The sequence below is a fragment of the Lissotriton helveticus genome, chromosome 2_1 (genome assembly GCF_964261635.1).
Source record: "Lissotriton helveticus chromosome 2_1, aLisHel1.1, whole genome shotgun sequence".
Classification (NCBI taxonomy): Eukaryota; Metazoa; Chordata; class Amphibia; order Caudata; family Salamandridae; genus Lissotriton; species Lissotriton helveticus.
In genome coordinates this window covers 154231435-154255495 of record NC_136059.1, presented here as the reverse complement: position 1 = coordinate 154255495, position 24061 = coordinate 154231435, and the positions used below count along the sequence as shown (strand labels likewise).

Below are 24061 nucleotides of genomic sequence, written 5' to 3'. Positions count from 1 at the left end.
TGGTCCCGGGCTAGACCTCTGCATCAGGGTCTGCCGCTCTAATCAGTGAGCCACACTCCTCCACAGTTCAGGAACTCAAATACATCATTGCCCCTTTAAGGACCGATATCATCAACTCCTCACTTTCCACTGGCTGTTCCTCCCCCCCTTCAGCTAGGTCAAATCTCCCCCATTCTTAAAAACCCCACCGCTGACCCTAATGACCTGAACAATCTACGCCCTATCTCGAACCTTCCCCTCTTCTCTAAAGCCCTTGAAAAATGTGTCCTTTCTCAATTAAATGACCATATCAACTTCTTCAATCTCCTCGACGTTTTCCAATCTGGTTTTAGAAAGGGGTGCAGCACCGAAACTGCTATGCTCAATATTACAGATGACATTCATCGCTCTTTAGATAAAGGCGAATCCTCACTACTAATCCTCCTCGATCTCTCAGCTGCTTTCGATACTGTCCACCATCCCACCCTTCTTAACGCCCTCAAAGATCGTTTTGGCTTTGAAGGCACAGTACTCAAATGGTTCTCCTCGTTCCTTCAAAATCGATCACAACAAATTAAGCTCAGTCACTGCCTCTCCAAATCTCAACCTGTCTCACTCGGTGTCCCTCAAGGGTCTATCCTCTCCCCAACCCTATTCAATCTTTTTAATGGAACCACTCACCCTCATTCTCAATGAAGCCAAAATCAGTTACCACCTCTATGCCGACGATACTCAACTATACTACAGGATCAAATCCCACAATGACATCCTCCACATCAATGACACCCTGATTAAAGTCCAATCATGGTTCCATCTAAATCATCTCAAACTTAACCCTAAAAAACTGAAATCATCCTTTTCACTCCCAAAAATAATTCCCTTCCCATTCAACTCTGGATCAACGATATCAATGCACTTAATTACTCCCTCTCCACCTCTAACTCTGTCAAATCCCTAGGTATCAGCATCGATCATAATCTTTATCTCATCCCCCACATAAAAAATGCAGCCAAAAGTGCTCTTTTCTCCCTTCATCACCTCAAAAAAATTAAACCCTTCATTCCAGCAGATGATTTAAAAATTGTTGTCCAATCTCTTTTCCTCTCCAGGATTGACTATGGTAACGCCACTCTTGCTGGCACCCCTAAATTCCACCTAGCACCGATTAAATCTGTTCTCAACCTAGCTGCCAGACTTATTTCTGACTGTAAAAAATCTGACCATATCTCTCCTGTTCTCAAAAACCTAAACTGGCTCCCAATTGAAGGTCGATCCACCTACATGATCGCCTGCATCACACACAAAGCCCTTCTCCAAAACACCCCTTCCTACCTTTCGAGCAAACCACAGAAGGCAGGGTGCTCCAGGTCCCTGAGGAGCACTAACTCCCTTGTCCTTATCCCTCCTAAACTAAAATGTAATAAGACCCAATCACGTGCATTCTCTGGCAATGCTCCTACAATTTGGAATTCACTCCCCAAGGATCTTCGCTGTAACCCTTCTTACCCTCTCTTCAAAAAAAGTCTCAAAGTTCTCCTCCTCAATAAATATTGGGGTTCTTAATGTTACTGACTTTGTCCCTACTCTTTACCTCTATGCTCTGATGTGCTATTATTACCCAATCACCTCTCCCCTTTTACAATGTTTTTATCTTGTTTGAATTTTTCTGCTCATTGTCAATTTTATATTGTATTATAACATGTTTATTTACCATGTAAAGTGCTCTGATACTCCTGGGTCCAGCAGCGCTATATAAAACCTTTTAAATAAATTAAAAAAAAAATTAAAAACCAGCTAATTTACAAATACACATTAGTATTTCATATACAAATACACAGTAGTATCTATGCGTCCTCCACCTGGCCACACTCAGGGTGCATAATACTTGATCTTGAAAAGGCGTTTGACTCGGTGGAGTGGCCCTTTCTCCTCCAAGTGCTCGAAAAGTATGAGCTGGGCGATGCCTATATTCAGATGGTGGGGCTCCTCTACCAGGCGCCAGAGGTGCGAGTCCGGACTGGACGGCTATTCTCTGACAGAATAAGGATTGGGAGAGGCACCAGGCAGGGATGTCCCCTCTCTCCCCTGATATTCGCGCTCGTGATGGAGCCATTGGCGGAACTGCTCCGGACCTCCGGTGCCGCCTGGGGTATCCCGCTGGCGGATGGAACCCACTCGGTGTCTCTGTATGCCGATGACTTACTCTTATATGTCAGGGACCTCACCCATATACCTACGACACTCACGGACATCTTTCGGGTGTTCGGGGACATGTCAGGGCTCCGCGTTAACTGGTCGAAATCAGGGGTCTATGCGTTCAGTGACACTATGCCACAATGTGTGGTGCGAATGATGGGAGAGAAGCTTCGATGGCACCCGACGGTATTCCGGTACTTGGGGGTCCTCATATATCGGGACCCCGTTGATCTCCTAGAGGGCAACCTTGTGAGAGCCATCTCCTCGCTGTCAGCCCAGGTCACGTTCTGGAACTCCCTCCCATTGAATGTGCCGGCCCGAGTGGCACTGACGAAGATGATAATGCTCCCCCGGCTCCTCTACTTTTATGCTAACCTTCCGGTGTATGTGCCGACGCGCATATTCAAGGGATTGGAAACCCTCACCAGACGCCTTATCTGGAATAAAGGACGCCCCCGGGTGGCATTGAGGACCTTATACGCGGCCGCGGAATCTGGAGGCCTAGCGGTTCCCAATCAGGAACTATATTACCTGGCGGCCCAGTTGCAGTGGGTTGCCTATTGGCTGAGTGGTAAGAACCTGATGGACACGGCCACGGAGGACACTACCTTGTCCCCTACTCAGGTGCTGACGCTCTTCCACCCTCTGACACGGGGCCGGCCCCCCAACCAGATCCATTTAGCTGTCGCGAGGCAGTGCTTTATGCGAAGCCTCAGACTCACCAAAAGCACGGTACCATATGCCCCGAACCTGCCACTGCTGGGGACCCCCTGGGGAAATGGCGTGCTGTCTTCAACCGTGCTCCGCAGTTGGACGGCGGCAGACTTGGACGGACTGGGTGACTTGTATAGTGATGGGGGGCTACTGTCCCTCGAGACTCTGACCGCCGACACCGGTCTGCCAGCGGGACAGTTTCTGACATACGCGAGGCTTCTCCGAGTGCTGACAGAGGCATGGGGAGACCTGACTCACGAGCCGACAACACACATGCTCATACAGTACCTACATGTGATGGGTGATGGCTCTCATCTGGTGCACTGGCTGGCTCAGGCGCTGAACTATCATACTCAATTCTCCTCCCAACGACTGAGAGAGAAATGGACAGCCGACCGGGGTAGTGAATGGACGGACAAACAGTGGGCCGCAGTACTCGCTGGCGCAAGGAACATTCCTCGCAATGCGAGATTTAGGATCATCCAATATTACATAATACACCGTGCGCACTCTGGAGCTGCACTCACCTCACCGTGTACTGGTCGGCGGTCACGGACACGTTAGCGGCGGCCACGGGCGATGCCCTCCCCAAGACGTGGGAAGTATGCCTGCTGGGACTCTACAGGAGAACCAAGCAGTCCAAACTACAGGCACGCTTCTGCGATCTGGGGCTCATTACGGCTAAGCGGCTCATCACGAAACGCTGGAAAAATAATGCCCCCCCGTGACCTGCAGACTGGCGTCGCTCATTTGCCAACTGGGCTAGCGCTGAGAGTGTGTCTTTGCACAGGGAGGAGACAGCGGGCCTTCGTATGTACCCAATTGCCCAAGAGTGGGACACTACCCTAACTGCATACCACCGGGCTTGTACCCAGGCTGGCATTACATGACCGCCTTGTCATGGAGTAGTGATAGACCAGCCATCCTCCGCCCCGGCACGCCGCTTCCTCCCCGTTCCCCCCCCCCCAACCGTTGTGGTAACGCCCAGCGAACTCCATTAGCTATCCTTCCCCCCCACCGCCCTCTAGCCGCAGCGGCTCTCAATCCACGACCACTCCCGGCCCCCGCACAGTCCACATATGGCGTCACATACACCGCTAAGGTCACTGATTCACTACGGTACATGCTAGCACTAGTCCAATCGTTGTTGAAGTGTTTTCTCTCCTATTTTTCTTTACTTCCCAAAGTTTCTCATGATGGGCGGTTAGCTTGTTTCTGCTGAGCTCACGATGATGTTAATCTTCCCCGCACCGTTTGCTCTTCCTACTGTGTTTATTGAATACTGCCACGATCACAAGACTATAGCCCAGTGCATTATATGGCAAAGTGGGACATGATTCCTGTCTCTGACTTCATCAGTGCCAACCAGGGAACGCTGCCTAGGATGAACATTGTTGGCTGTTATGACCACCTTGGTCTCTCTGCAGTGATGAACGCTGCAGGCACTGCAACCCATGATTTCTCCTGGAACTGATAATTGTGGACTAATGCATATTCTCTGGCTACTGTTTATTTTCACATATATGTGACCAACATGTCGAAAGTATCGCTGACTGGGTATTGCTTGAAGTTTATATGACATTGTATGATCTATTGGTTTATTACTTGTGAACTTAAATAAAATATGGGACCGTTGGTCTCAAAAAAAAAAAAAAAAAAAATACACAGTAGTATCTTATTTACAAATACACAATTATTTTCCTTGCAATGCTCATATTTGTCTCTTTTTCTTTCACAGAACAATGTAGATTTCCAGAGAGTTCAATACTCATCTCTGAACAAAGCAAGTTATATTATGGTGTTGGAGAAACAACAGGGGTGCGCTGCACTGAGGGGTACGAGCCATCAGTTCCTGTGTTAAGATGTGTTAGAAGAGGCTCAGCTGCTGTCTTTGACTCAGACGTCACCTGCATCGGTAAGTTCCATGTACAACAGACCAGCACTGGGGAGAGTTCACATACAAGAAACACAATGGGCCAGATTCACAGAACTAATCTGAGCCAAAATCCTAAACTTACTACTTTTGGTATTCACAGAATGCACTTACTCTTAATGGCTCTTAATGATTAACACAACTTCATGGACCCCAAAAGGGTACGAAACTGGAGACTTACTGATTTAAATACTTGCTATAAGTGGGGGATATAGGATTGAGCTGGAATTAAGCAATTCAACCTTTAGGGAGGCCCTTCTGTGAACAGGGGGAGGTTTATTACCTCCCCCAAAAGTCTGGGATTTCTAGCATTCCTGTTAGAAAGGCGGCCCATGCTGAGTTTCAAAGTTTGGATTTCCTACCCTGAGCGTGGCTTTATACGGCTTCTGGGCTACATTCTCACTGTCTTTTGGATAAAAATTTAAAGTTGCTTTAAGCACTTTATTGGCTTTGGAACAGGTAAAGCCAATCAGTCTAGTTTTATTGTGCAAACGCATGCAGACAGCATTTCTCATGCCTGTATTTGCATGCATCAGCGCATTAAAGCCATACCTATTGGTTTTGCCATTGTTCACTTTTTTATGTAATTACTTACCCAGGCACAAGCTGTTTATGCATCTGGGCATCGATAATGCTGGGGAAGATACAGTCTTTAGATCCCAGGCATCATCCAGAATGAGCAGCATTGTCTTCAGTCTAGAAGGACAGCTTGTCCAGTCATACTCCGGTGAATGCCAACCAGGCATTTTACTTCAATGATGGCACTTGGCCATTTAAAACATCACATGTGGGTGTGCAGTGCCTCCAGACTGTTGAATGCCTTCCTCCATTCAAACATGTACAATGGGTTCTGAGATACCTGGAAGAAGTATCATGGGGAGGCTTCTTTTGCATCAAGGATGAAGGTAAAACCTAATGCAACGCTGGTTTTGGGGTGATGTAGGTAATGTAACATGGTAGACATTGTGTTCCTGGTAATTGTGACGAGCTTGTAACACAATGGTTGAGTATGCTGCTGGTACAGTATGAGGCTAGCTGCTACTGTTGGAGTCATGTTTGCAGATCAGTGTTTGAGTTTGACATAGCCAGGCTGATAAACTGCTGAATTTATCACTCACAACTTGGGTGTTTCTGCAGTTGAGATTAATTCATATTACAGGAGCATTGCTAGGCAAAGGGAAGGTTGGTCGGTGGGAGAGGCAAGTGGGCATGAGCTGCTAATGGTGAACTGGACCTCTGCTACATCCAGTGCTATGTGTAGACATACTACACTTGAAGATACATTGAGGACCTGCTACTTCAGTTTCCAAATATAATGTTTAATTATTCCATTTGAGGTACTCTAAAGTTTTAGCTTGAGAGCAACCAGCCTTTGCAACCGCTCCCTATGGAATTACAACAGAGCCCCTGCCAGATCAGAATAAAAGCATGCAGGCCTAAAAGGAGAATCATGTTAATGGAAGGAAATGCAAAACGAGTTTCTGTTAACCATAACTAAAGCCCAGGTTGTTATCTGTATCTGGTGATAAACTCTCCGGCAGATGGGATTGTGGGGGAGATTAACACAGGGGACCCCTTTGCGGCTAAGTGTTTTAATTCAACAGGTAGCCTATCAGCAAGGGTTTCAAAGATGGGACGATATAAGGCTGCCCACATTGTGTGACGCCATGCGGGGTACAATTTCAAAATCATTCATTGACTTACAATCTGAATATCAACTCCATCGAACTCCCTTTAATAGACATTCGAAGTCCCGCCATGCTGTCTGCCCTCATGAATATGACCTTGAGGAACTTTTCAAGTTTAGTCTGTTTGAGGGTAAATTGTTGATGAGTGATTTAGGTGAGCATATGATTACACAAATATATCAATTGCTGGTCTCAAAGAGTGCCACTATGCTGCCTAACCTGCGGACAACTTCGCAGAGTGACATCGATGATCTTGATGATGAAGACTGGACAGAGGCCTTGGGGGCTCCGCACAGTGCAGCTATTTCTTCCATCCGCCGCTTGACCTAATTTAAGTATTTACACGGGCATTCGATAACAGACACCGTTTGTGGCGTATGGGGTGATAGGTTCTCCCAAGTGTCTTCGTTGTGAAACAGAGGATGGCACCTTCCTACATACAAACAGGAGCTGCCTATCACTAAGCTGTTTTTGGGTCGATGATGTCATGTCTGGCAGAAGTACTAGTTATTGAGGTCTCAGTAGACCACAAATTGGTACTTCTCCATAGCAAGGAGGGGACAGGAGGGAACCGCTATAGAAGACACCTACTATTTCTGGGATTTACATTGGCAAAGAGAGACATAGCCAAGAAGTAGAAATCAACTAGCCCTCCAGCCTTGGGGGAATGGAAGCGGGTAATGGACTATTGCATGTGTTTGGAGATGAGTGTTTTCCAAGCATGAGGATGCCCACAAAAGCATTGAAAGAAATGGCAGCTCTGGGCAGATTACAGAGGGATTGTCTTGGCACCTGCACCTTCTATGAAGGATAACGGATAGCAAAATCTGAATTTATGGAAATATGACTTAACGAATACTCAGTGGGTTTTGCAAATATATTTGATTGAGGTTTTCTTTGGGGCATGCTGGACTTTGGGATGGGGGTTGGGAAATCCTGTGCTGGTTGTGTGTCACTGTTGTTTAATGAATATGTAGTAGTTGATACCATACCTCTATCTTCTGCCATTATGGCTTGGATCTGTATGCCCAACCCTAATAAAATGTGTTATAATAAAAAAAAAAAAAGTTTCCCATTTAGGATGAGGAGGGAAAAGTTCATAGGCCACTGTCTACTTCCTGGAGGGCAGTGTTGCAGTTTCCAAAAGGAGAAACTATCCCACACGGAGAAGCAGTTACCTCTGCCCACCTTGACGGTTGTAAAATATCAATGGCTCCCAACTGCAATTGCAGTCAAAAAACATTTATACTTTCTATTCCAAACTGCAGTTAGGCGGGCAACATCCCTTTCATATTGCCCTCTGTTTGTGAACTTAGAAGTTTGCAAAAGCTTAGAAGTTTACAACTTCTAAAAGGGCATCTGCACATAGCAAAATACCCCTGAGGTGGCAAACCCGGTAATTTTGTGCATTACGTGGTTTGCAACTTCCTATGTGCTTCGTGCAAATGGCTCATAATCTCCAGACAGTTAAATGTGGTAGATATAGATTAGTAATGTTTTAGACAGCTGTGGGGTAAGGATTCTCTCATACCTCCTCTTACATTAGTTCTCACTGGAGAATTATTCTCTGGTTTCAGTGTCTGTAAATTATTAGTATCTTCAGTGTGGAGTCTTCATAAATACAGTGAGTAGCTCTTTGTTTGCTTGTTTGAGGAACTGATATACAACTAGATACAGAAAGTGAGACTCTACTCAATGTGTCGAATTGCTAGGAATTCTAGACCTCAATTTGCTATGAACAAAAGAAAAAATGTTTTAGAAAATCTGCACTCAAAACTATTGCCAAAATGAAGGATTTTTGACGATGACATTTGCTGGTGTTGTGGTAGAAACTAAGCCTCGCGGAATACCAACCAGGTGTTTGCCCCATTTTTATAAAAATTGCTTCACTCATACTCACCCCTCTCACATTTACTCCCAACCCTCTCACTCACTATAATTCACATTCTCTAACTTACTCATTCTCAATCATACTCACTTCCACTCATTGTTACTCACACACAAACGTACTCATACTCGCTAGTTCTCATTAACACACTTACACACACTCCCTAACTCTAGTTACTGGTGGAACTGCACCTGCTGCACCATTGATAGCTACACTCCTGACTCACTTGCACTCCCTCTCACAACCTCCAATCAAGGAATAACTCTCACACACTTATACTCCTTCACTCACACCCTCATACTGAAGTTTCAAGTTTATTTCGGGCGTCTGCCCATAAAACCCCACATCATAGAAATATACAAGTCATCAATACAATTAAATAAACGGAAACACCAGTTTATCAATCTATACATTAAAAAGTACTAAATGAGGATTATTAAAAGGAAATAAAAATGTAGCACCAGTAAGCATTTCCAACAAGCTTTTAACAATTTCCAGGGCTTAGCACAAATCATTGCCCTTAAGACATAATTATTTTTATTTTTATTTAGAAGTTTTCTATAGCGCTAACAAGACCCGAAGGTAGCAGAGCGCTTTACAGTAAAAGGAAAGGCATGGTGAGCAAAAAGATACGTAACAAATAAAGGCAGTCCTCAAAGACAATGTTGGGGGAGGAGAAGTTCGTAACAGTAGGCCTTTTGGTAGAAGGATACAGAGATAACACATAGTTCAGAGGGAGATCCTAGTTATCTAGGACCCAGGGAACGGGTGAGGAACAAGGATTTGAGTTGGATCTTGAAGTCCGGATAGGAAGGTAGAGTTCTGATATGAGGGGGGATAGAGTTCCATATTTTGGGGGCATTTCCAGTGAAGGAGCAGTCCGCAGTTTTCTTCTTTCTGGTTTTTGGTGGGATGAGCAACAGGGAGTTGGAGCTTCTCAAATATCTGCTTTGGCCTGCTTTTGTGAGCTTGTTAGCCAAGTATTCTGGTTTACCGGTGTGGAGGGCCGTGTGTGTTAGGCAGGCCGTTCTGAAGGAGCGACGCATTTCCACCGGGAGCCATTCAAGTTCTTTGAGTGCTGGGGAGATGTGATCAAATTTTTTGCATCCTGTGATCATTCTTGCTGCCGCATGTAGTGTTGTTTTTAATGGAGCCAAGTGTGATTTGGGTATGCCTGTAAGGATTGAGTTCCCATAGTCCAGTCTAGATAGAACTAGAGATTGGGTGGCTAGTTTGAGGTCTTTGTTTGGAATAAAAGGTTTTATTTTGTTCAGCAGTCTGAGGTTGAAGAAAGCACTTTTTGCCGAGTTCTTAATGTGGTTTGTCAAGGTTAATTTGGGGTCAAGGGTGAAACCCAGAGATTTGACGGAATCAGTTGGCGTGAGAGAACCTTTAAGAGCATCGATCGACTTCAGCCATTCAGTGATTTGAGGATTGTCTTCTTTGTTTGAGATGAGAAGAGTTTCGGTCTTGTCGGGATTGAGTTTCAGATGGTTTTTTGTCAGCCAGTCTTGAACATCTTTTAAGACAGCATTTAGTCTGTGGATGTCATTAAGCGAAGAGGTTTCCAGGTAGATCTGCGTGTCATCCGCGTAGAGGTGGAAGAGGATATTGGCATTCCTGAGTAGTTTGGCGAGCGGTTCCATACAGATGTTGAAGAGCTGAGGTGAAAGTACTGATCCTTGGGGGACACCCTTGTTGACTTGCTGCGTTTCAGAGGTGAAGTTCTTCAGTTTTATTATTTGCGAACGGTTGTAGAGAAAGGAAGAAAACCAATCAAGAACAACTTCGCCGAGGCCAGCTCTTGCTTGCAGAGTTTTGATGAGGAGCTTATGGTCTACCGTGTCGAAAGCTGCGGATAGATCAAGGAGTATGAGAAGGCAGCACTTGTCAGCGTCAAGAGAACCGTGAATGTCATCTATGATGTTCAGCATCGCGGTTTCTGTGCTGCGGCCTTGTCTGAAGCCAGATTGGAGGGGATCGAGGAGATTGATGTTATCCAGATGATGAGTCAGTTGCAGAAGAACACATCGTTCCAGTGTTTTGGCGAGTAGAGGGAGGTTAGATATCGGTCTGAAATTGTTCAAGTCTGCAGAGTCAAGACCGGGTTTTTTCAGCAAAGGAGTGACTTGTCCCATTTTTAGGCAGTCAGGGACCACTCCGCTTTGTAGGGAGCTGTTTATGATTTTGCCCCAGATGGGAGCTAAAGTGAGCTTCATTTTTTTGACTAGTGAGGGAGGAATGGGGTCTGAGATGTGAGCTGATGGTTTGGAGGTCGAGATCAGCGAGATTATCTCAGTTTCCTGCACGTGGCGAAAGCTTAGCCACGGGGCGGGGGGGGCCAGAGAGGAGGGTCTGAGGGATGGCCGCGTTACTGATGTCTAGAGATAGTTCAATTTTTAGGACCTTGTCGTTGAAGAAGCTGGCGAAGTTATCGCAAAGTTCTTTGGACGCTTGCAAGGGTGAGGGTAGAGGCTTGGATGTTTGATGTCTGATTATGTTGAAGAGCTCCTTAGGTCTGTTTTTGGAGTTGGCTAGGGCCTCTCGGAAGAAACTGGATTTCTTGTTTTTGATATTGTTGTTATACTTCTTGCGGGCTGTTTTTAGTTGTAGGCGAAGGGTGGTTGTTGGGTTGTTTCTCCACTTTCTTTCTTTGGCTCTCAATGATCTTCTTTCTGCGTTGAGGTCCGCATTGAACCACATTCTAGATGGGGTGGCGCGGCTTCTTTTGAGCTTTGGAGGAGCTAGATTATCGAGAATGGAGACTAGCTCAGGGTGGTAGTGGTCAATGAGTTCGTTGGTCGAAAGATGTGGGGAGTTGTCTAGAAGAAGTGAACTTAGCTGCCCTTCTAGAATGTCTAGGGGGACTTGGGAGAGGTTTCTTGACCATTTGGGTGGGTCTTGGGGAAGTTTAAGCGGGATGATGGGGTGATTAATGTGAAATAGGATCATATGGTGATCTGACCAGTCAACAGGGAGTATGTGGTTGATCGTGATTGAATTCTTTTGTGCAATGATGGCGTCCAGTGTGGCTCCTTTGTAATGTGTCTCCTTGGTGCAATGTTGAGTGAGGTTGTTGTCGGTGAGGAGGTTGGATAGTGATCTAATTAGAGGGTTATGGGATTCATTCCATCGGAGATTCAGGTCACCAAGAATTATGTTTTTGGAATCGTCGAGAGCGTCTTGAGCGATCAGGTTGGATAGTTGGTCTCCAAACTCATTGTTTCTGCCCGGGGGGGTGATAAAGAAGATGGCAGAGTAGAGAGTCATTGTCTTTGGTTTTGATGGACGCGGATAGGCATTCAAATGAGTTGTATTCAAAGGGGGAGGTTTCTGTGATGTTCCAGCTGTCCTTGTGGATGATAGCAACTCCACCTCCTCGTTGTTCTATCCTGTCTTTGGAGATGAGGGAGAATCCCGGTGGAACCAGCATGTCTAGGCAGGGGGGAGATGACTTATTAAGCCAGGTCTCAGTGAGGAACGCAACGTCTATGTCGTGTGTGAGGATGGCTTCAGCTATGTCCGTTGCATGTAATGAGGCCGATCTGCAGTTCATTAGGAGGCAGTTGGTGATTCTCTCCTGAGTGCTGGTGGTTTTGTCTTTAACTTCTCTGGGTATGGCGGTGAGGACTGGTAGTCTTTGTCGTTTGAGGGTGGGTTGATCTTTCCGGAAACCAGTGATTACTTGGATTTTAGATTTAGGTGAGACTGAGATGGGAGAGTCGTAGGTCGTGGCTAGTAATGCTGCTTCACTGTCTGACATGGGGGCTTCTGATCTGAGTGGTCTGGTGGTCAGGTGTTTTTAGCCTGCTAGGGAGTGAGATGGGTTAGTTGTCGGAGGCTTGGTCCGTGAGGTTCTGGGGAGTTCATTTTTTTTGGGACTGGAAGCCAGGACCTTGGGATAGGGATCAATCGGGTGAGTGTTGAGGGCTTCTGTGGGTCCCTGGGTGATGATGGCATTGGCGAGGAGGGGCGTTAGGGGAGGGGTATTGGAAGGTTTGGGGGTATTACATTGAGTACTGAGGGGTACTATGGGACCCTGGGTGATGTTGGGGTTGGCGAGGAGGGGTGTTCGGGTAGGGTGTTTGACGGGAGTACAGGCAAAACCGAGGTTGAGGAGTGTTTCTATAAGGCCTTGGGTGATGGAGTCGACCTGTTTTTCCAAGGGTGAGCGCCGTCTGGTTATGGAATCAATGGGGGTGTTGTGGGCATCTGCAGTGGGGCCGGGCGTGTTGTGGTTAGGGAGAGTGGGTTGAGAGATAGGGATCGGGGTAGAGGGAGGGGGTGGTGTGGGAAGAGGGCTGGGTGGGAGATTGGACATGGGAGGGAAGGGGAGAGGGTCGGGAGGAGGATGGGGTGGGGGATGTTTGAAAGTTGGGGGGACATTGGAGGGGAGGCTCGTTGGCTGTGGACTGCCTGTTGACCGGGGGGTGAATGTCCTCGGGGGTGGGCAGTAACTGTGGGGGGTGGGGAGGTAAGGGGGGGGCGAAGGGGGTGAGAGTTGCGTTTCCTGTTGGTGGTGAATGGATGGGTGAGGGGGGTGGGATGAGGCAGGGGGGGGGGAGCCAGACGGGCTTTGTGTGGATCGGGGTGGGTCGTGTCGCGATCATCTCTGACTGTAGAGGGAGAGGATGGTGAGGGTGTTGATGCGAGATGGGTAGGAGGGGCTGACTTGAGAGAGGGAAATAAGGAGTCAAAAGCTTCCAGATTATCATTGTTGGCTTGTATGAGGACTGTGCCATTGGTGAAGATAGTCACGGTTGTATAGCCCCTGCCAACTGATCTGAACGGAAGAATCGTAGTTAATTTGCAGCTGTGGGCAGTGGAGGTGGTTTTGGCGATGAACATCCGTGATCTGATTGTGAAGACCCAATATTCGGGTCTTTCGGTGTGGAATATTAGGCCCATCTTCGTCGGTCCTGTGGTGGTCGAGTGGTAGATGTCACTGATTAGGGTTTCTTTATGTTTGCGGATGAGTTTCTGCTTGAAAGTGCGTCTGAGCTTTGTAGAGAGGAGGGGTTGGAAGATGATGGTGAAGGAGTTCCGACTGTGAGGTTTGAGGTGGGCAAGTGGGATTGGAGGAGGAGGGGGCGATTGGTCCCGGGCCATCGTGTGGATAGTAGAGGGTGGGAGAGCCTGGATGAGTTGCGATCCGAAGCTTGGAGCTTAGGTGGCCGAGGGTATCGAGCCGCGGTGTTCCCGTGGAGTGATTGAGGGTGACGGTCCAGGCCGGAGGAGAGGGTCTTAGAGCCCGTGTGGTACTTCTTGGGAGTATGCAGGTGATCGGACTCGATTAGTTGATGGACTTTTTGTAGACTAGCGTCTTGAGAATGGAGTGAGATGAAGATTCTGGTCAGGAGAGGGCATGCAAAGAGCCTCCCAAACGTACACTCCAATGGCCAGCTCAGTACAGGATCTGACCTGACGCAGTTCTAAGGTTGCTGACAACAAGCTATATTATCCATGATCATTCTGATAGAGTTGCACCTTGTCTGGTGTAAAGGTAAGGATTTTTGAGTCTACAGGGTCTCCTTGGTCATTTTGGGGAAGTGGATGTGAATAGTGGGAGAGGACGATCCGTTGTCCCCCTGTTAGATGCCCCACTCGAGTTTAGCAGTCAGAAACTTCACTATAACGCCAGGCAATGTCTTCGATGGCCGCCATTTTGAGGTCAGGCACAAGGCCGGCGGCGGTGGGCAGCAGAGGGAGCCGGAGGGAGACTATATTATTACACAAGGAGGAAGATAGGGCTGTCGCTTGGTGCCCGCGTAGTAGACGTTGCCTTGCAGGTGGAAGATGCACCTCCGAGGGACATTCGAATCAGTCGGCGTCTTCTTTGTCCGCCATTTTGGGGACAGGCGGTGAGAGGGCAGCAGAGGGAGCCAGGGCGGGGGCTTACAGTTACACTAGCGGTGGATCGGGGTGTAGCTTAGGCGCCTCTGCCGAGGTAATAACTGCGGCACTCGGAAAAAGTTACAGAAAACACATTTTTTTTTAAAACAAATATTAAAACATTAACCCCATGTTTTCCTGCATAATCACAATGCATACAAATAATGAATGACTCAGAATATTATAAATTGACTTGCACAGACAGCAAAATACTAGTATCCTCACTGTATTGTCTCACTCAAATGTAATGCACAATGGGTTGAGCCAACATCGCCTGGGTCTGTCATGGGGACTGAAAAATAGCACATGTTCAACATCCTCTGAAGCACATTAACAGAACACACATGTCGTTGAGGTTGGGTGGAGAGATTTCCAATTACTTGTAAGTGTTATAACTATGAGTATAGTCATTCGCAATTTTATAAATTGTGTGTGGGCAAGAGGCAGTTGAATCATGTCTACATACGTTTCTTTAGCAGGGAAATGTTTGAAAGATAAAAATTGTTCCACCAGACCTCTGGCTTTAGCCCTACCATTCATCTTGTTGATATTTCTGGTCCAATGAGCAGCTTTACCACTGTCCTTTGTACCAGCCATGATTGTCGATGGATTGCTCCAAAGCTCACCCAGGTTCAGGGCTTTAAGAATGAAATGAACATACTCAAACTAGGGTGGGAGCTGTTTTTGCCTCACCGAGTCATGACCTCGTCTGCAGCCAACCTATAATACAAAAGCTCTGGAGTAGACCCCAACCTGACCCAAAAACAGAAGGGTTTCACTTATGCCAGGTCACCCTCCCTTTTTAAGGCAAGATTAAATAAATAGCAGTAGCTTGGGTGTACTCCGCGGTGGGCTAAATATAAATCTCAGGAAGTTGTTCTCTTTTACGGACAACATCCTGGTGTTTGCCTTGCCCCAGACTTTGGCCCCGTAAAGTACTGTGGCCTGGGCTTTAGCTCTCTAAACCTTGATGGCGGGGGAAGTAGAAGTAGGGGTCTTTCCTTATGCCTTTTGGAGATTGCAGAAAGCAGAGTGCAGTAACACTGATTCACTTTTTTCAACCTGTGATTTCCAAATTCTGCTTTTGTCTATTCGGATCCCCAAGTAATCAATATTCCCCACTGTTTGTAGGGGCAACCCCTTCAAAGTAAAATGACCTCTATGTGCTCTATGCGGGTTGAAGATTATAACATTAGTTTTTGTGGTATTCACCTCCGAACCGCGAGTGCCGTAAATTTATTCTGGAGGTTTAGTAACTCAATTGGAGTGCGAGAGAGCAGGAGGGTGTCGTCCGTAAAGAGCAGCACAGGGATGGAAGAACCAGCTAACCTTGGAGTCCCCAAGGAAATTAACAACACCGATAATATAGAAAGAAAACAGTGTCTATGCGAGGACGCACCCTTGCCGCACCACTCGCTGCACTGGAGTAGGGTCGCACTGGCGATTTAAACCCCCTCGGGCTCCAAGAGGCCATATTATCAAGAAAGGGTGATACATTATCACCGCTTTCATCAGCAGGAAACTGCCGCTAAAGCGGCGATAATGGGCTTGATAATATGCCCTTGTGAATTCCCGTTGAAGCCCAGGTTAACACCAGAACCTGGGCTTCTATGGGAATTCACACGGGCATATTATCAAGCCCATTATCGCCGCTTTAGCGGCAGTTTCCTGCCGATAAAAGCGGCGATAATGTATCGCCTTTTCTTGATAATATGGCCCTTTGTTTTTACAAATTAGAACATTCTGCTCTATAGGGGCGGAATGTTCTAATGGCCTTAGAGCCCTCTGTAGAGTAACAACAACCAGTCAATAATGGCCGGAAGAGCCCACTACGTTGGGCTCTAAGACTATAATATTTACTGAAATATGATTTCCACACATTATCATTTATGCACAATATAGTTTTATCAGCAAAACTGTATGTTCGAGAAATTTAGTTGCTGTTTCACTAGAAAATGGGTGCTCCCATGTAACACAAATGGAATTTGACACATTCCCAGATTTACGAGATATTGTAAACTTGGAAATGCGTCAAAAGCCTACACCTCCCCAGAGGCGTTGCGAAAGAAAAGGCTGTTGGTAAACAGCACCTGCTTTTAAATGTTTAGTCTTGTTGGCTCTTATGGCAGTCACACTCACTATAGTGGTGACTATGACGGCTCCTTCCAGTGTCGGTAAGCCTGGCCCCCCCACTCCACGGGGGCTGCAAGTGTCTGTGTCGCACCCCTGCTGGACGGGGAGAAGACGACAAAATGTGAGTAGCGCTGCCTGCGTCCTGCCACACACTGCTCTCAGTCCCTGCTCAGTGTGGAAGCGTCATGCCAAACGGAGACTAAATAATAAGTGGCAAGCATCACACAGCACCTCTCAAACCTTAACCTCACCTGTCCTTGTGTGACAGAGGGTAGGAGGCACAGATGGCTATAGCCAAGCCCCTCCCACCACTGCTCACACTTTCATGCCCTCTAATCTTTAAAGGGGATTATGCTGAGCAGTGGGTCACAGGCCTTAAACAAGGCAGCTTGCTAGTACTTAACATTATAAACATGTGGCAACTGTTAGCAGACCCCAGACTAGTACCTGAATGGCTTGTAAAAATACACAACAGTATCTCATTCACAAATATACAATAGTATTTAATTTACAAATGCACAATAGTATTTCATTTGTCTCTTTTTCTTTCACAGAACAATGTAGAATTCCAGAGGGTTCAAAACTCATCTCTGAACAAAGCAAGTTATATTATGGTGCTGGAGAAACAACAGGGGTGCGCTGTATTGAGGGGTTCGAGCCATCAGAACCTGTGTTAAGATGCGTTAGAAGAGGTGCGGCCAATGTATGGGAGCCAGACGTCACCTGCATCGGTGAGTGCCATGTACAACAGACCAGCATTGAGGAGAGTTCATACACAGCAAACAAAATGTTAGCAGCAGTGGTGAGTACTCACCTGCACCTGACGCAATGTTTCCTGTGCTCGTGAGTGTCACATACAACAGACACAATGTTACTTGCAGTGGTGAGTACTCACCTGCAGTTGACACAGTGTTACCTGCACTGGTGAATGTCACATACAACACCCACAAGGATCTATGCACAAGGGCATTATGGAGTACATAAAGTAGTAAATAAAGTAGTACTCTTGTAGTATTCTTTGCCATACTTGTACCTGCCTTTATGAATTGGGGGAATAGTCATATACAATTACTACTAAGAAAGAACACTGTGCCCTGTAATTGTTATTGTACAATGACATAGCTTTCAATGAGCGTTGTTTTTTCATTACCATGCCAACAACAGTCGAAACAAAACACAGCTACAATAGGAAGTAATTAGTGAGACTTCTAAAATTAAAATTTTATTTTTATAGTTGTGCTACTTTTTCTTATTGAATTAATTTATATTACAACATAGTAGTTTTGTTGACAAAGCTAAAACATTAGCATTCAAAAAATCAAAGTTGTAGGTACCGATTGTGTCATTCTCATTGTATGTAGAAAATCCTGTTACAGTACACTTGTCCCTATTATGAACATCGAGGAAGCACAATGCTATCCACAACAAGCATTTGCAAATCCAATCAGTCTAGTTTTATTGTGCAAATACATGCAAACACCATTTCTGCATGCCTGTATTTGCATGCATCAGGGGCAGAGCTTGCTCGTGACAAAGATGGCTGCTTGAGCAGAGAGCTCCACATTACCATCTCTTAATCCATTAATTATCCGGAATCTGCTTTATCGTTAAGGCTTGACCAGAGATGATCCCAATTTTGATAAGGCTCCAGGGTGCGAGGGGCCTCCTCTGCTTCCTGCCCTCCCCCGAATCATCGAGCGAAGTGACTCCACTGGTACCTAACCCGCAGAAGGGCGCAATCCCCGAGCTGGCGTTGGGAAGCGTGGCGACCGGGCCCTCTGCGGCTGCTCGGACTACAGCGCTTCTACGGCCGTAACGAGACCCGAGTGGCTGACTGGTGCTAGCGGCAAAGGAGTTGTGCCCAGCAACGGACATAGTGCGGATATCAGAGTTGCCTGCATCACGAGTGGCCGAAAGCGCACAGGGAGCCTAGGCGCGCTGGACGGTGAGGCCGTTGGGGGACTATTACCGGGAGCCGCTGAGGACAGACACGCTCCGGAGTGACGCAGTCGCGGCGAAGAGACCTCCTGGGGTGCTGCCCTGGTTTGTGTGATCAGCCTGTGTGCTCTGAGAATGGAGGGCAGAGCTATAGACCCCCATGCATGGACCCCAATGCATGGTGTAGATGCAGAAATCGAGGTCTGCCATCTTTAGGACTGAAGGTGTGGGGGACCCCTGCTGTGTTCCCTGAATCCTGCGGCAAACTTGAGTGGCATTGACTTGGGGCGGTGTCTACTCCAGGGGAGCATGGAGCACCAAGCTGCATAAGGTCTCTACACCCACTGAGGGCAGATGCTGGAGAGAGACTGCACGGAGGGAGCCTGCTGCCCGAGTGACGTCTGGGTAAACTTGCATGACTGAGATGCCATTTTCTGAGGAGACTGCTGCACTACAGCTCTCTGTGGTGGATTCTGAAGAAGCTGCTTGCAACACTACACCTGGTCGCGGTACCTGGTAGGGGCCACTGAAACGGAGCTGTGCAATTTCCCCTGTTGTGTGCCATACGGAGGAGAGCGGCTGCGGCGAGCAGTGTACACAACGTACAAAGCAGGGAGAGGTCATTTATGGCGGACGCTAGCAGAAGGTAGCATTTGTAGCGGGAACGACCCCGGGTGAGTCGAGGCTGGCCTAACCCTCTGCGTGACTGAAGAGAGTGAAGCAGTTGGGTTGAGTCTTTGACTTAATGCACTACGGCGATTGCTCTGTGAAGGGGTGCCACAGTGGGACCACTGAACTAAGATCTGGTTTCGGTCACCGCTTAGAGCAGAAATCGATGGAGGATCCCCTGGATTCTGTTAGTAGCGCTGCCTGCGTCCTGCCACACACTGCTCTCAGTCACTGCTCAGTGTGGAAGCGTCATGCCAAACGGAGACTAAATAATAAGTGGCAAGCATCACACAGCACCTCTCAAACCTTAACCTCACCTGTCCTTGTGTGACAGAGGGTAGGAGGCACAGATTGCTGTCGCCAAGCCCCTCCCACCACTGCTCACACTTCCATGCCCTCTAATCTTTAAAGGAGATTATGCTGAGCAGTGGGTCACAGGCCTTAAACAAGGCAGCTTGCTAATACTTAACATTATAAACATGTGGCAACTGTTAGCAGACCCCTGACTAGTACCTGAATGGCTTGTACAAATACACAACAGTATCTCATTCACAAATATACAATAGTATTTAATTTACAAATGCACAATAGTATTTCATTTGTCTCTTTTTCTTTCACAGAACAATGTAGAATTCCAGAGGGTTCAAAACTCATTTCTGAACAAAGCAAGTTATATTATGGTGCTGGAGAAACAACAGGGGTGCGCTGTATTGAGGGGTACGAGCCATCAGAACCTGTGTTAAGATGCGTTAGAAGAGGTGCGGCCAATGTATGGGAGCCAGACGTCACCTGCATCGGTGAGTGCCATGTACAACAGACCAGCATTGAGGAGAGTTCATACACAACAAACAAAATGTTAGCAGCAGTGGTGAGTACTCACCTACAACTGACACAATGTTTCCTGCGCTAGTGAGTGTCCTATACAACAGATACAATTTTACTTGCAGTGGTGAGTACTCACCTGCAGCTTACGCAATGTTTCCTGTGCTCGTGAGTGTCACATACAACAGACACACTGTTACTTGCAGTGGTGAGTACTCACCTACAACTGACACAATGTTTCCTGCTCTAGTGAGTGTCCTATACAACAGATACAATTTACTTGCAGTGGTGAGTACTCACCTGCAGTTGACATAGTGTTACCTCCACTGGTGAATGTCACATACAACACCCACAGGGATCTATGCACAAGGGCATTATGGAGTACATAAAGTATTAAATAAAGTAGTACTCTTGTAGTATTCTTTGGCATACTTGTACCTGCCTTTATGAATTGGGGAAATAGTCATATACAATTACTACTTAGAAAAAACACTGTGCCCTGTAATTGTTATTGTACAATGACATAGCTTTCAATGAGCGTTGTTTTTTAATTACCATGCCAACAACAGTCGAAACAAAACACAGCTACAATAGGAAGTAATTAGTGAGAATTCTAAAGTTAAAAATTGATTTTTATAGTTGTGCTACTTTTTCTTATTGAATTAATTTATATTACAACATAGTATTTTTGTTGACAAAGCTAAAACATTAGTATTCAAAAAATCTAAGTTGTAGGTACCGATTGTGTCATTCTCATTGTATGTAGAAAATCCTGTTACAGTACACTTGTCCCTATTATGAACATTGAGGAAGCACAATGCTATCCACAACAAGCATTTGCAAATCCAATCAGTCTAGTTTTATTGTGCAAATACATGCAAACACCATTTCTGCATGCCTGTATTTGCATGCATCAGGGGCGGAGCTTGCTCGTGACAAAGATGGCTGCTTGAGCAGAGAGCTCCACATTACGATCTCTTAATCCATTAATCATCCGGCATCTGCTTTATCGTTAAGGCTTGACCAGAGATGATCCCAATTTTGATAAAGCTCCAGAGTGCGAGGGGCCTCCTCTGCTCCCTGCCCTCCCCCGAATCATCGAGCGAAGTGACTCCACTGGTACCTAACCCGCAGAAGGGCGCAATCCCCGAGCTGGCGTTGGGAAGCGTGGCGACCGGGCGCTCTGCGGCTGCTCGGACTACAGCGCTTCTACGGCAGTAACGAGACGCGAGTGGCTGACTGGTGCTGGCGGCAAACGAGTTGTGCCCAGCAACGGACATAGTGCGGATATCAGAGTTGCCTGCATCACGAGTGGCCGAAAGCGCACAGGGAGCCTAGGCGCGCTGGACGGTGAGGCCGTTGGGGGACTATTACCGGGAGCCGCTGAGGGCAGACACGCTCCGGAGTGACGCAGTCACGGCGAAGAGACCTCATGGGGTGCTGCCCTGTTTTGTGTGATCAGCCTGTGTGCTCTGAGAATGGAGGGCAGAGCTATAGACCCCCATGCATGGACCCCAATGCATGGTGTAGATGCAGAAATCGAGGTCTGCCATCTTGAGGACTGAAGGTGCGGGGAACCCCTGCTGTGTTCCCTGAATCCTGCGGCAAACTTGAGTGGCATTGACTTGGGGTGGTGTCTACTCCAGGGGAGCATGGAGCACCAAGCTGCATAAGGTCTCTACACCCACTGAGGGCAGATGCTGGAGAGAGACTGCACGGAGGGAGCCTGCTGCCCGAGCGACGTCTGGGTAAACTTGAATGACTGAGATGCCATTTTCTGAGGAGACTGCTGCACTACAGCTCTCTGTGGTGGATTCTGAAGTAGCTGCGTGCAACACTACACCTGGTCGCGGTACCTGGTAGGGGCCACTGAAACGGAGCTGCGCAATTTCCCCTGTTGTGTGCCATACAGCGGAGAGCGGCTGCGGCGAGCAGTGTACACGACGTACAACGCAGGGAGAGGTCACTTATGGCGGACGCTAGCAGAAGGTAGCATTTGGAGCGGGAACGATACCCCGGGTGAGTCGAGGCTGGCCTAACCCTCTGCGTGACTGAAGAGAGTGAAGCAGTTGGGTTGAGTCTTTGACTTAATGCACTACGGCGATTGCTCTGTGAAGGGGTGTCACAGTGGGACCACTGAACTAAGATCTGGTTTCGGTCACCACTCAGAGCAGAAATCGATGGAGGATCCCCTGGATTCTCCTAGAAGCACGCTACTTGACAGTTGTTGCCGGCCTGGGTGTTCGGTGAATTTTGACCCAACTTACTGCTGCAGATCTGCTGAGATGGGAAGAGTGGACAAGATTCAGCCCAAACTAACATTCGATCAAAAAAAGCCAAAGGGCGGGACACTGTGGCTGATGATGGAGACTCGGTACAGGACCTGCACCAGGAGGAGGCTGATGGAGATATCCACTCTATGCTTGTTGCAATGGAAAAAGGCTTGCAGGGCAGTCTCTCTGTCTTGGGCACGAAGATGACTCCCTCTCATACCGAATGGATAAAATGTCCGAGAGACTGGACAAGCATGCAGAAAGATTGGATATGACGGAGAGACGGATCGCGGAGGTAGAGGAAGCGCAGACAACATTGGACACCGAACATAAACAACTGGGAAGGGTGATGCAAGTTCTACAGGATAAGACTGAAGACCTAGAAGCGCATTCCAGTCGCAATAATCTAAGGATCACAGGTCTTCTGGAATCGACTCAGACTGGCAACATGGAACAGTTCGTAGAGAAACTCCTAGTTAGGTTACTTGGAAGCAAAACGTTTTCTCCCATATTTGTGGTGGTGAGGGCGCACCACTACTTGGGCCCTTGCCCGGCCACTAGCGCTCCCCCAAGACTGGTAATTGAGAAGCTGTTAAACTACCACAACAGAGATTCAGCGTTGAAGGTCGCCAGGGAAAAACAGACATTGCAGTACGAGGGGTCCATCATTTCTTTGTACCCAGATTTCATGATTAGAGTGCAAGAAGCACGCGGACAGTTTGCTCCACTGAAGCGGCAATTATGAAACCAAAATATAGACTGAGTCTTTGTTTATTGCGCAGAAACTAATAAAAAGAAATATATATTTATTTGCATGCATCCGCACATTCAGCCATAACTATTGGTTTTGCCAATGCTCAATTTTTCATCTCATTACTACCCCAGTCACAAGCTGGTCATGCGTCTGGGCATCGATTGGGCCTGTCAGTACCCAGAGTGTGCAGCATTGGCTTCAGTCCAGCAGTTGAGCATGTCCAGCCATACTCAGGTGCATGCCAAACAGAAATTCTATTTTTATAATGGACTCCTGCCATTTAAAAAAGTACACGTGGGTGTGCAGTGCTTCAGCACTGTCTGTTTAATGCCTTCCTCTACTCAAACATGTGCAAGGGGTTCTGGAATATCTGCAAGAAGTGCCATGAGAAGGCTTCTTTTGCATCAATGATGTGGGTCAAGCGAGATTCGGGGGATGTAGCTGATGTAACATGGAAGATATTATGGCCAAGATTTACGAATGTGCTTGTGATTCACCAGGTAGGTGGATTCCCCGTTCCACTCCTTTGCCTCATATAGGCCTGTCTAGTGATCCTGGAGAGCTCTGGTAATCACAGGCTGTAGGAAACTGGCTCCATATATAATACACCAGAATGAGGTGTAGTGTGTATAGAGTGCATGTGACCCCAGAAGTAGGCAGAGGTTAAAGTTAGATAGAACCTTACTCTCTATTTGTGGTAGAGTGGCCGAGCAGTAAGGCAGTATCAGAGGACAGTGGTAAGCATTTGATGTACTCACTCAGTAAGCAATAGGAATTGTACTTTGTTTGATTTACAGGGATGCAGTAGATTGCAATACTTAGCAAATACAGTACATTGAAAGGAATAGTCTTTTTCAGTAAATAGTCTTTTTCAGTGAATTACAGGTAAGTTACTTTTCACTTTACTTTTCTAACTCAGTGCTGGATACCTGAATTCAGCACTAGGACATTTCCTGCAAACAGGTAAGTAAATATTTTTTGGTTATTAGTGTGATTTTTAAAGAATATTTTTAGATTTCAAAACTCAATGTTATCCTATGGAGGAAAAACAGGTTATCGGTTCACAGGTAAGTTATCGACTGTGGGAGTTAAGGTTCTGGGGTTTGACTCAGGGGTCCCCCAGGGTCAGTGATGCACTCTTGTTACACCCTCAGCGGCACTAGGGCAGCCGGGAGCAGAATG

The 24061-nt window shown here is 47.0% G+C and overlaps 1 protein-coding gene across 1 annotated transcript in view; it reads left to right on the top strand.

The window, feature by feature from the left end:
* The window catches only part of LOC144819261 (complement factor H-like), a 174453-nt gene that overhangs the window by 53939 nt on the left and 96453 nt on the right, over positions 1–24061 (top strand). The window contains exons 2-4 of the mRNA XM_078677230.1: positions 4628–4804; positions 16978–17154; positions 19651–19827. Coding sequence (XP_078533356.1) covers positions 4628–4804; positions 16978–17154; positions 19651–19827 — 531 coding nt within the window. The remainder of the gene's footprint in view (positions 1–4627; positions 4805–16977; positions 17155–19650; positions 19828–24061) is intronic.